The sequence below is a fragment of the Syngnathus acus genome, chromosome 5, assembly GCF_901709675.1.
Source record: "Syngnathus acus chromosome 5, fSynAcu1.2, whole genome shotgun sequence".
NCBI classification, from domain to species: Eukaryota; Metazoa; Chordata; class Actinopteri; order Syngnathiformes; family Syngnathidae; genus Syngnathus; species Syngnathus acus.
The window spans coordinates 11,250,169-11,264,007 of NC_051091.1; the positions used below are offsets into that span (position 1 = coordinate 11,250,169).

The 13,839-nt window shown below is 47.1% G+C and overlaps 1 protein-coding gene across 1 annotated transcript; it reads left to right on the forward strand.

Annotated features, from left to right (window-relative positions):
- On the forward strand, positions 1-11,504 carry LOC119122927 (polyadenylate-binding protein-interacting protein 2-like). The gene is made up of 4 exons (XM_037251621.1): positions 1-32; positions 10,550-10,676; positions 10,772-10,909; positions 10,977-11,504. The coding sequence occupies exons 1-4, from the start codon at positions 7-9 to the stop codon at positions 11,034-11,036; spliced, it is 351 nt and encodes a 116-aa protein (XP_037107516.1). The 5' UTR covers positions 1-6; the 3' UTR covers positions 11,037-11,504.
- The last annotated feature ends 2,335 nt before the right edge of the window (positions 11,505-13,839 follow it).

Genomic DNA, 13,839 nt, shown 5'->3' on the forward strand with positions numbered 1-13,839 from the left:
AAAACAATGGTTAAAAAAGAGATCTTTTTGGGGTGGTTGCAGGGAACGGCCTCGTCTGCCTCGTGGCAGGCGAGGCCGCCATTGCATGACCGCACCCTCTCAACCGTCCATTTTTTTCTGCGTGTCAATCAATGGATACGAAAACGTTTAAGTGGATATTTTGTGGAGAGAACATTCAAAAATGCTTTCATACGTGTAAATAATACAATAATAGTATAAAGGACATGCAGAAAATATTGTATCAATCTTGAAAATGTCAATATTAGTCACCAACGTAGTGTGTGCGTGCGTGAGCGTGTACGTGTGCGTGTGTGTGTGTGTAACATTGGGAGATGCGACGTAGCGTTGTTAACCTTGGTTAACCGGGGACCTCTAGTGGTCACAATTCACCATAGCAGAAGTCAACATCCTGTTGAGGACTTTTTTTGCGCTCTATTCTGACTGTCTGCTGGATGCACACTTGCTCCATTTTTGCTCCTCTTATTTATTACGTGATTTGTTTATTTATTATTTATTCAGCACTCTTATTTATCCATTGTTTGTGCCTTCTTGTTTTGCTTTTTTTGTGTTGTTTACTTGTAAGTATATTGTGTACTATCTCTTGTCACCGTGGGATAGTGGGAAGGTCATTTCGGTTTCTTTGTGTGTCTTGGCATGTGAAGAAATCGACAATAAAGCAGACTTTGACAATACTGTCAATAGGTCTTCAGGCGTCTTTTACTAGGACCACTTGTTTTGGAAGAGACAGAGTACAAGGCTGCAAATTGACTAAATTAATTCACACCTTTGTCCGTCCCTCATCTGGACCCTAGGACCGTTCCGGGACCACTGACGACGGCGTGCCGGGAGGAGCATCTGAGTCTGTGGTCGTCGTCCAGTCAGAGCCGTGAGTCAGCTTACCTATCCATCACTCTGCTTCAGTCCTTTTTTTTTTTTTTGGCATGCTATTCGATGTCCGTACGGCGACCTTGAGTGCTTTGAAAGGCGCCTTATCAATCAAATGTAGTGTTATGATTACTCGACGACAAAGTCTGCCGTTTGGAGCTGCGTCCTTTTTTTCTGCAATAGCGCCGGGCTCGCGACGTTACATGGCTTTGCCTTGGCTGGCTTTCTTCTCCGCTTTCGAGCTCTTGTCTTTTTTTGTGTTTCAGTCTGTTTGGTTTGCAGTTTCAACGTCCCTCTGATCGGAGACAAGACACCACACCATGGTGGCGTTTGGTATTGCTCCTCTTTATTCTTTCTTGCGCACTCATTTACACATGCGCTTTTTGGTTTTGGTCACGCACACACGCACGCACGCAATCACAGCGTCAAACGTGGGAATGGAACTCACGGAGTCGGCACCAATGTTCCCTCTAATTTTTCAAGTGTCTAGTCCAAGTGTAATTGATAAATGAGGAAATACAGGAATGAATCAATCAATCCAAAAATACATGTATAGATGAATGAAGAAATAGATAGATAGATAGATAGATAGATAGATAGATAGATAGATAGATAGATAGATAGATAGATAGATAGATAGATAGATAGATAGATAGATAGATAGATAAATAAATAAATAAAGACCAATCAATCAATCAATCAATCAACCAACCAACCAACCAACCAACCAACCAACCAACCAACCAACCAATCAAGATAGATAAATAAAGACCAATCAATCAATCAATCAATCAATCAATCAATCAATCAATCAATCAATCAATCAATCAAGCAACCAACCAACCAACCAATCAAAGAAACCTTGTCAATGACAACTTGAACTTGCTCGGGGGCGCATTTTGTGTTGTGTACCTTGTGCCCGTTGCTTTTCGGTCGGGCTTTTGCGCTCTCTCGCAATAATGTACCGATCGAGCCCAGACAGAGGTCTCGTCCCGTCTCGTTGCCGCAAACAAGGTCAAAACCAACGTCAAGTGCAAAGAAAACTTCACGTCACTTGGCTAAACACAAAATACGGCATTAGACGCACGCAGAACAGACAACACGTACACAGCTGGGGACAGTCGTACGGAGTAAGCAAGAATAGAAGGAGAGCGCAAAATGTCAAATGACAAGTGGTTCGAGATGAACCAAAGCACCCAAAAGCTGATCGGCGAACCACCAAAGCGCAAGGTACGCATCGGACGCATGGACGGGCACGCGCTTGACGAATGGCTTGGTCGAGTTGAAAGCAGTTGCAAGTCGTTCGCTCCGTCGGGGGAGAGACAGAGACAGAGAGACAGAGAGACAAAGAGAGAGAGAGAGAGAGTCAGAGAGAGAGTGAGAGAGACGCCGCCGCCTGTGACGTCGTTTGCGCTCAGTTTGTTCAGATACGCTGGATCTCCATTCTGACGGTGGTCCTCTTGGTCGTGCTTGTCATCCAAAACATCGTCTTCTTCCACTTGAACAGGTACGCACGCACACGCGCACGCAATGAACAAACACTTGACCACCACAAGTTACAATCTCCCCCCCTCACACACACAGACACACACACACAGACACACACACACACACAGGATGGCAGCTTCATGTGTACCCTTTATCCTTTGTGTTCCAAGGCCTCAGGACATCGTCAAAGAGTTGGGCGCGCAGGTGGCGACTTTGCCCAACAACATCCCAGACCACAACCGCATCGACTTAGCCAGCCACTGGGCGGCGCTGCAGGCCGCATTGGCAGAGCTGAAGGCAAGTCAGACAGCATTGGCAGAGCTGAAGGCAGAGCTGAAGGCAGGTCAGCAGGCAGATCAGATGCCATTGGCAGAGCTGAAGGCAGGTCAGACCGCATTGGCAGAGCTGAAGGCGAGTCACACCGCGATTTCCAGCGACCTGGAGAAGAGTCAGACCGCATTGGCAGAGCTGAAGGCAGGTCAGATGGCATTGGCAGAGCTGAAGGCAGGTCAGGAGGCAGGTCAGACCGCATTGGCAGAGCTGAAGGCGAGTCACACCGCGATTTCCAGCGACCTGGAGAAGAGTCAGACCGCATTGGCAGAGCTGAAGGCAGGTCAGATGGCATTGGCAGAGCTGAAGGCAGGTCAGGAGGCAGGTCAGAGCGCATTGGCAGAGCTGAAGGCGAGTCACACCGCGATTTCCAGCGACCTGGAGAAGAGTCAGACCGCATTGGCAGAGCTGAAGGCAGGTCAGATGGCATTGGCAGAGCTGAAGGCAGGTCAGGAGGAAGGTCAGACCGCATTGGCAGAGCTGAAGGCGAGTCACACCGCGATTTCCAGCGACCTGGAGAAGAGTCAGACCGCATTGGCAGAGCTGAAGGCAGGTCAGATGGCATTGGCAGAGCTGAAGGCAGGTCAGGAGGCAGGTCAGAGCGCATTGGCAGAGCTGAAGGCGAGTCACACCGCGATTTCCAGCGACCTGGAGAAGAGTCAGACCGCATTAGCAGAGCTGAAGGCAGGTCAGATGGCATTGGCAGAGCTGAAGGCGAGTCACACCGCGATTTCCAGCGACCTGGAGAAGAGTCAGACAGCATTGGAAGAGCTGAAGGCAGGTCAGATGGCATTGGCAGAGCTGAAGGCAGGTCAGGAGGCAGGTCAGACCGCATTGGCAGAGCTGAAGGCGAGTCACACCGCGATTTCCAGCGACCTGCAGAAGAGTCAGACCGCATTGGCAGAGCTGAAGGCAGGTCAGATGGCATTGGCAGAGCTGAAGGCAGGTCAGGAGGCAGGCCAGACCGCATTGGCAGAGCTGAAGGCGAGTCACACCGCGATTTCCAGCGACCTGGAGAAGAGTCAGACCGCATTGGCAGAGCTGAAGGCAGGTCAGATGGCATTGGCAGAGCTGAAGGCAGGTCAGGAGGAAGGTCAGACCGCATTGGCAGAGCTGAAGGCGAGTCACACTGCGATTTCCAGCGACCTGGAGAAGAGTCAGACCGCATTGGCAGAGCTGAAGGCAGGTCAGATGGCATTGGCAGAGCTGAAGGCAGGTCAGGAGGAAGGTCAGACCGCATTGGCAGAGCTGAAGGCGAGTCACACTGCGATTTCCAGCGACCTGGAGAAGAGTCAGACCGCATTGGCAGAGCTGAAGGCAGGTCAGATGGCATTGGCAGAGCTGAAGGCAGGTCAGGAGGCAGGTCAGACCGCATTGGCAGAGCTGAAGGCGAGTCACACCGCGATTTCCAGCGACCTGGAGAAGAGTCAGACCGCATTGGCAGAGCTGAAGGCAGGTCAGATGGCATTGGCAGAGCTGAAGGCAGGTCAGGAGGAAGGTCAGACCGCATTGGCAGAGCTGAAGGCGAGTCACACTGCGATTTCCAGCGACCTGGAGAAGAGTCAGACCGCATTGGCAGAGCTGAAGGCAGGTCAGATGGCATTGGCAGAGCTGAAGGCAGGTCAGGAGGCAGGTCAGACCGCATTGGCAGAGCTGAAGGCGAGTCACACCGCGATTTCCAGCGACCTGGAGAAGAGTCAGACCGCATTGGCAGAGCTGAAGGCAGGTCAGATGGCATTGGCAGAGCTGAAGGCAGGTCAGGAGGCAGGTCAGAGCGCATTGGCAGAGCTGAAGGCGAGTCACACCGCGATTTCCAGCGACCTGGAGAAGAGTCAGACCGCATTAGCAGAGCTGAAGGCAGGTCAGATGGCATTGGCAGAGCTGAAGGCGAGTCACACCGCGATTTCCAGCGACCTGGAGAAGAGTCAGACTGCATTGGAAGAGCTGAAGGCAGGTCAGATGGCATTGGCAGAGCTGAAGGCAGGTCAGGAGGCAGGTCAGACCGCATTGGCAGAGCTGAAGGCGAGTCACACCGCGATTTCCAGCGACCTGGAGAAGAGTCAGACCGCATTGGCAGAGCTGAAGGCAGGTCAGATGGCATTGGCAGAGCTGAAGGCAGGTCAGGAGGCAGGTCAGACCGCATTGGCAGAGCTGAAGGCGAGTCACACCGCGATTTCCAGCGACCTGGAGAAGAGTCAGACCGCATTGGCAGAGCTGAAGGCAGGTCAGACGGCATTGGCAGAGCTGAAGGCAAGTCAAACCGCGAGTCAGAGCCTGCTGGCCAAAGTCTGGCAGGTGATTAGCACCGACAAAGCGCTTCTGAGTCAGACACTGAAAGACCTGAAGACGGACTACAAGAGCATGTCTCAGGTGAGGTGGACATTTCAGGACTTAACGTCCTTCCCTCCCTCCTCTTACACACAAACTACTATCTCCTTTGAATAAGAACAAAAGTATTGTTGAAAGATTCAAACAAAGTGTCCCAGTTGTCATTTCAGTTCTTTCAAACGCTTGGTGCGCAGGAGCTGTCACAAGAGAACAAGGACTTCAGTTTCGCTTTGTCCAGCCTGCAGCAGAAGGTGGTGGATCGGCCCACACTTAACAGGGAACTCCATGGTAGCTAGCGAGCGAGCGTGTCCAGTTTGTTTAAAGCGGGCATGTATTTTGCGCTCTCACATGTTTTTTTTTTTGCTTCAGGTCTCATACCCAGAGACTGCAGTGACATCATGGCGGCGGGAAAGTCCCAAAGTGGCGTCTATACCATCTTTAGCGGGTCCAACAGCTTCGAGGCTTCCTGCAACATGTGGGAGTACGGGGGAGGCTGGACCGTAAGTGCTTGACCCCCCCCCCCCCCCCCCCCAAAAAAAAACCACCCCAAAGTTCCCCTCGTGAAGCCTTCCCCAATAAAGTTGGCACTTTTCTTCAACGCTGAACATCCAGTTGGCCAGTCATGCTCGTTTGCTCCGCTGATGGTGTGTGTGTGTGTGCGTGTGTGTGTTTGCAGGTGATCCAGAGGAGACAGTACGGCACATTCAACTTCTATCGGGAATGGAACGACTATCGAACGGGCTTTGGAGACCTCAACGGAGAGCACTGGCTCGGTCTGAAACAAAGACATCCTTCTTGTCAAGCCTTTGTGGTTTGCGTGACGTGACGCCGCCGCCTTTGCGTGTTTGCAGGCCTGCAAAAACTCCACGCTCTGACGGCCTCGGGCGGTTACGAGTTGCGGATCGACTTCACCACATTCAACGGCATCAAATACTACGCTCGCTACAACGACTTCTCGGTGGGCCGGTACTCGCTGGACCCCGAGAAGGACAGCTACCGGCTGCATGTGAGCGGCTACTCTGGAAACGCAGGTAGCGACTCCCGCCGGGGGGGGGCACACTCGAGAGCCCGCGCCGCCTGCGTGTGCTCAAAAGCAAGTTTGTATGCTTTGCAGGCGATAGACTCACCTACCATTCTGGGATGAAGTTCACCACCAAAGACCGCGACCATGACATCCGGCCTGGTGGCAATTGCGCCAATATGTACAAGAGCGCTTGGTGGTACAGGGACTGTCACGAGTCCAACCTGAACGGGCTGTACAAGGACACCGGCACCTGCAACGCTAACAATGCAATCTGGACTTTTTTGGGGTCATCAAGGTTTATCTGCCTGAGATTCGTGGAGATGAAGATCCGGCCCAGAAAGTGAGCGGTCGGCCGGCGGAGCCTGGGAACAGCATCCCCGTGGGATCACGTGGGTGCTGCCCGACGTCACCCATTTGCGCAGCGCTCGTCAAGTAAGATGGCGGTGCGCAAATGTGTGTCGGATTTGGCCCGGGCAAATTGGCTCAAGCGCAATTCCGAATCTCACCAGGAGCTTGACACGAGAGAGACCTGACAAACGCTTAGTTGGAAGTTAGTTCCTCAAAACCAACTCTTATTAAAGGGCAGTTTGGCGCTGTTGCAGTTCCAAATTTCACCAGCAGACGGTGCCAAATTTAGACTGACGTGACATGGTAAATCCGTCGTTAGATTAGTCGAAGTTATTGACTGATTGATTGTTTTGAATGACACGCACACGCACACACACTCACTTTTGGATCATTTTAGGATGTTTTGCTTTGCTATCATAAAATGCCTTCCATCTGTTAACATAAGGAGTGCCCATAAGCATAGGTTAGCTACGATTGATTATGTGTTAGGTTAGTGAGTGTTCGATGAAGTTGTGTTTTACAATGACACCAGTTCAAGTAAGGGTACGTTTGACATTCTCTTGCTTTGCCATGAAATAACTAACAGCTGACGCATTCCAATGGCATCTGTTAAAGTAAGGGTACCCACCCATAACCATCGTTTCGTTAGGTTGCGTTGAATATTGACTTAGGGTTCATTTTCTTCCTTTTTGTGTCGTTTCACTTGAATATTTTCAAACATGGTTTATTGCTGTTGATGTCACAAGGTTGGACGGACGGATGGATGGATGGATCATCAACATGTATTCAATATGGATGTTTTATTCATACATGAATGTATTCTCTCGTCAGTAAGGACTGTTAAAGTAATCATTGTTTAGTCATGTTGTGTGGAATATTTCATTAAAAGTGTTTTAGGAGTTAAGTTTCATTTTCTTTTCTTTTCTTTTCTTGAAACAAAAATAGGATTTGGGGAACGAGGCCAACTGATTAATTCCTCCACCCATTCCTGCAATTTATACCCTCAGTCTCCTTTTTGTCCCCTCCCTTTACGAAGGTTGAGTTTTACAATCCAAAGAGGTTTGCGACGGCATCATTCTCGCTGGAATGACAAATGGCGAGTGGAATTGTCATCGTTTGTACAAACAATGGAGATGTGTCACTTTTTTCCCTTACTCATTAAACTTTCTCTTGATAATCCTTTGACGATTGATCTTTTGTTCCCCCCCACGTCTATTTTACGATGTGGTGCGAATCGGAATTCAAACAAAAAATTCTAGATTGTTTTTGTCTTTTGCTTCGGTTGTCGAACAAAATTCGGAGGTTGAATTTATTTTTGCTGCTAAATTTAAAAACAAAAGGCACATTTTTAAAATGAACTCTCAATGGATTTGGTTGAATGACATTTTTTGAACACTGAAGTGGGAGAAACAGCAATGTGTACATATTCTGTTAGACCAGTGCTTCTCAATCATTTTCTGTGATGCCCCCCCCCCATGGAGAAGAAAACATTTCGCGCCCCCCCCATGTTATTAACATGAAAGAAAAACAAAAAAGAAAGATCAAGTTACAATCAAGAATAACTTTATTATTAACATTATTTTTTAGTCTGTAACAGAACAGTGCATCACTTTGCCTGAAATTAAAAAATAAATGATAATTTTTCAAACTATAAACATTCTTGACCAACTGCCATTTTATGGTGAAAAAAACAAAACAAAATAATAAACATACATAATATTAAATAACAGCAATAAATAATATTCAATTCAAAGTAATCAGCAACATTAACTCACGAGCACAATATAGAAAACATTTGAATTAAAATTGTACACATTCATTGTTGACTTACTTTGAAGTAATATATATATATATATATATATATATATATATATATACGTATATATATATATATATATATATAGCGGTCCCTTGCTGTTCACTACCTGTGCGACTCTTTTTTTATTTGGTCACGCACGCACGCACGCACGCACGCACACACACACACACACACACACAGACACACAGACACACACACACACACACACACACACACACACACACACACACACACAAGCTGACAATACCAAAGTGCGACAGGAAAGGAGATGAGATGGAGGAGAATGGCAAATCCCGAGCAAGGACCTGAAAGCGGATCTTCGCGTCTCATCCCCTGGCAGAGATTAGAGGCCAACTGAGTAAGGTCGCCTGCCACGTTCATTGTGTCCGTTCTGATAAGTCGGCAGTGTGTGTGTGATGGACAAATAAATCCTTTTTCAAATCAGTCGAGTAAAAACTGGTCAAATATTAAAAAGAAAAAAAAGATATGATTAAAAGTGAAGATCATTTGCAATTCTAGTAATGACACACGTAGGTCTGACACCTACCACAGCGTCCTTTTTACAGCGGCTCTCTCTCCCTCAGGCACAGGTATCAAACTCAAGGCCCGGGGGCCAGATACGGCCCGCCACATCATTTTATGTGGCCCGCCAAGACAAATGGTGCGTCAAATTCCTGTGTCATTACTAGAATTGCAAATGATCTTCACTTTTAATGTCTTTGTTGTTGTTGTTGTTGTTGTTGTTCAAATATTTGACCAGTTTTTACTCGTCTGATTTGAAAACGACTTACAGTAAAGCCTCGGTTTTCGACCACAATCCGTTCCAGAAGGCGGTTCGAGAAGCAAATCGGTCGAGTTCCGAATCTATTTTTCCCAGAGATGGGGACTCGAGTCACTGTGACTTGGACTCGAGTCGACTCGAGTCGCTGTTTTGATGACTTGTGACTTGACTTGACAAAAAATGAAAAAACTCGAGACTCGACTTGGAAGTTAAAGACCCGGGACTTGACTTGAGACACGATGACTTGAATGACTTGAGTGTTATTTAGTTGATGTTTTCAGTTTGAATATCAAATGAATAATACATTTAAAAAAATAATCTCGATAACACGGTAGGAGCGCAGGCTGAGAATGGCGTTGTCATGATCGGATCGCTACCCTGTCAATCAATCAGTCGTGCCCTCTCTACCTACCGAACGAACGTGTCGATTGGAGAATCACGGCCCTTTCTATCAGACATGTCAGCGGGAGCGGTACCTTCGGCTATCGTAATTACCTTTATGACGGCAAAAGACGGACAGCACAGTGCAAGATATGCAACAGAAACATTTCCGACAGCCAGACGACTTTGTCCGTTTGAAGTTTATAGAGCTCTGGTGTCTCCAGATGTTACAGACGAAACATAAAATGTTTCTAATGCTCTTTAATGTGTTTCTTCTCTCAGATTTTTTTCCGATTATTCTTTCATATTTGCAACTCAAATGTGTCAGACACTGTCGGCAGACGTTCATTTGTTTAGATTGAGCTGTCAATCATTGTATGAGGTCATTTCTTTTTGGTTTGATTCCATGGTGAATATCAGTAATTACAGTGCAAATCCAAATTATTGTCCTATTTTTTTAAACAGGTTAGACACATTGGACAATGATGGTTATTTCAAGTTACTTATATCTTGTCTTTTCACGTTACTAAGATCAGATTCTGCGGGTAAAATTGCAATAATAAGGTGACTTGACTTGGACTTGACCTATTTAAGGACTTGACTTGGACTTGCCTGAGAAAAAAATGACTTGGGACTTACTTGAGACTTGAAGGTTAAGACTTGAGACTCACTTGAGACTTGCACATGTGTGACCTTGTTCCATCTCTGATTTTGCCCATAACAAATAATGGAACCATTTTTTAGTCCATTCCAAGACTAGTATAGAGATTGAAATACAATACAAAATCGTTTCAAATTTTTCAAAAGGAACAAAGTGCGTAAGAACGATTTTGGAATATGTCGTGCTAATGTTGTTTACACAGCATATTTGAAGTTACAACCTATGTTTACAAATAAAGTAGTATAGAGATTGAAATACAATACAAAATCGTTTCAAATTTTTCGAAAGGAACAAAGTGCGAAAGAACGATTTTGGAATATGTCGTGCTCATGTAACCAACCAACCTACACGGGTGACGAGATTTTAATTAATAATGACGTAAATACGCTCAAGCTCTATTAGGAACCAAAAAAAAAAAAGAAACGGGGACAATATTCCCTATTGATTCAATATTTATGGCAGCAAAATCAATTCGGAATTGATGTCCCCTGTGCCCGGGCTTAGGAGTGGCGCCACGAAAGAGCCGAGGCTAAGTCAGGCCATTGCCAGCACCAACCAAAGCGGCCCGCCGGAATCTGACCCCTTTGCCGAGTACATGTGGATGGAGCACGAAGAGGAGTTCAACAGGCAGGTGAGGCAGGTCGATCGAGGCTGCTCGGTCGCCCCCGCGCGACGCGGCACCGGCACTCATGTGCCTGATGGCTTGTGGCTGCTGACGTCACGCAGGTGGTGGAGCAGCTGTGGGAGGAGGACTTCGTAGAGTACTGCTTCCAGGAGATGTTGGACGAGGAAGAGGAGGCAGAGTTGTTCATCCCAGCCAGAGAACTGCCGGACGCTCGCGGTCAGAGGGCAGACGGTGAGGCGGCAGTGGTTCAGCACAATTGACAAATAATGAACAGCTCATCGAACATATTTTTGTGTGCGCGTTCAGAGCATCCTGAACCCAAATGCCAAGGAGTTCTCGGCGGGCATTCGGAAACACATCCCGTGACCGCACACCGTCCCGTCATGCGCAAGACGCACGCGGGCCAATGTGAACATGCGTTCGATTGGCCACCGCACCGCTGGTATGTTAGTTGCATTGCCCTATGCCAGTGGTTCTTAACCGGGGGCGCGTGCGAGGATAACCCGGGGGAAATTTACAATTTTTCGGGGATAGTGGTGGGGTAACCGAAAAAAGTGACCAATTCAAGAAGTCATTGTGTTAATTGGCATTCGGGAGAATGCTAATTAAGCCTTACTTTATAGCTGTAAAGTAGACCGCTTATTATGATACTAATTAGTTAGGGTTAGGTAGGGTCAGGGGTGCGAGCACTGGTTGGTGAATTGAATGGGGTGCGAACAAGGAAAAAGGTTAAGAGCCACTGCCCTATGCCGTCCGTCCGTCTGCTTGCTTGCGGTTTAAGGTAGGTGCTGTGCTACCCGCAATGCTTTGCGGATGCACAAAACTACTTTAGAGCAGGGCTGTGGACTCGGACTCGGACCCGGGGACTCGGACTCGGTCGGACTCGGCCATTTTTGCCGGACTCGGACTCGGTGCTGATTTTGACCGAGTCCACCGAGTCCGACAATAAAAAAAATACGTTCAATTTTATTTTCATCATGCTGCTGAGAATGCGCGTAGGAATACTGTCCACAGCCCTGCTTACGATCAATGCGGCCGAGGTTGATGGCTCCACATCGACGGAGGAGGATGAGTTTGAAAAAGAACTTGACAGCATTGAGCGCCGCCGGCGTTTGTCGGCCGCCACCTCGCCAACCGACATAGATGATGAAATTGGGGCAATGTTGGCACTTGGTCGAATGAAAGAGAGCCCATTTGTTACAGCTGATCGTTATCCGTCCGGCCTCAAGGCAGCGACTCGGACACTAACAGCAATGCCAATCAGCCAAGTCAGCGTAGAGCGCCTGTTTTCCGGGCTCAAGTTTATCATGTCTGATCAGCGCGGCGCGATGAAGGCTGACTTGGTTGAGGCGATTTTGTTCCTAAGAACAAACTCAAGTCGTTGAATTGAAACTTGAAAGTATCTGTTTATTGTATTCGTTTATATGTTTAATAAAGACAAAGCCATCACAAAACTGTTGTAATTATTTAGATTTTGATCTAAATTAGCCTTGAATAAAGACTAAGCAGTCACATGAATTAACAGAAAAAATGGACAGCCGGACTCGGACTCGGTGGTCAAGAGGCCGGACTCGGACTCGGTGCAAAAATCCGACCGAGTCCACAGCCCTGAATACGTATATATATATATATGTGTAAGCGTGGTACCGCGTGAAGCTTCTCAAAACGCGAGTACATGTCAACCCTTCCATTTGATTTGTCAATATTATGCCGGAGCCTATCGCAGTTGTCGTAGGGCAGGGGCGTCAAAGTCTTTTTTGTTTGTTTGTAGCGGGCCGCATTGTAGTCATAGTTTTCTTTGGAGGGCCCTTATGACCGTCAACCCAAATAAATGAGTTTTAAAAGTGACGACAATTTGATGACCAATTTGTCTTTGCGGGCCACCTTAAATGACGTGGCGGGCCATATCTGGCCCCCGGGCGTTAGGTTTGACACGTATGGTCTACAGCAGGGGTGGCCAACCAGTCAGAGACTAAGAGCCACATTTTTTACTGTGTCATCGCAAAGAGCCACATCATACACATGAGCACACATGAACACCCCCCCCACACACACACACAAACACCCCCCCCCCCCCCCCCACACACACACACACACCCCTCTGCTCAGCCAAATTTAGTGTGTGACATTATTATGTCACGCACCAACATGATAATGACAAATTGACTCCTACAGTACTAAAACCACAGACCAAAGACCACATTTTCAATAATGAACATTGTGTGCATTGTCTCACACAGACAAACTCTCAGTTCAACAAATTCCACAAACAAAACATAAGTTTTTTCACTTACTATGTGTGGCGGGACAGACCATTCGTTTTAGTTTGTCGTTTTCAGGAGACAAGATTTCAATAACGTCACTGAGGCATTTTTTAACGAACTCCACTTCATTGTATGGCTTTTTAGCCCGTGCAATGTTCCAAGCCAGTTGAAACAATGCAAGTGTGAGTCTCTGAGTGCGTCGTAATTTTTTTTGAAAAACTGTACCTATTTTTCTGCCTGACTTTTCAAAGTGTCCAAACTTGTGCTTGCGGCTCGCAGCGACACCTCGCGGACGGGAGGAACAACCCCGCAGTCACGTCCCTGTGACGCAGAGCACCTATGAGCCAATGTTCCCTCTAATTTTTCAAATGTCTGTGCAAACACAAACGCTCCCTGTGCACACTATGGACCATTGTGTGCAACACCAGATTAAATAAATAAATGAATGACTGAACAAATAAATAAATAAATAAATAAATAAATAAATAAATAAATAAATAAATAGATAGATAAATAAATAACTGCGATCGGCTGGCAACCGGTTCAGGGTGTCCCCCGCCTACTGCCCGATGACGGCCGGGATAGGCTCCAGCACTCCCGCGACCACCGTGGGGACTAAGCGGTTCAGAAAATGGATGGATGGATGGATGGATGGATGGATGGATGGATGGATGGATGGATGGATAGATAAATAAATAAAAATAAAATATTGCCAACGAGAACTTTAACACACTTAGGGTCGGAATTTGTTTTGTGTGACAGCTCGTTCCTTTTCTGTCGGTCTTTTGCGCTCTCCCACAATAATGTACTGACCCCCTGTCCCATCTTGAGTCTTTGTACAATTCCAACAGCTTTCAAATGTCATTTCTGCTAAATGTGACGCTTGAGGTAGCCAAACTTCCATC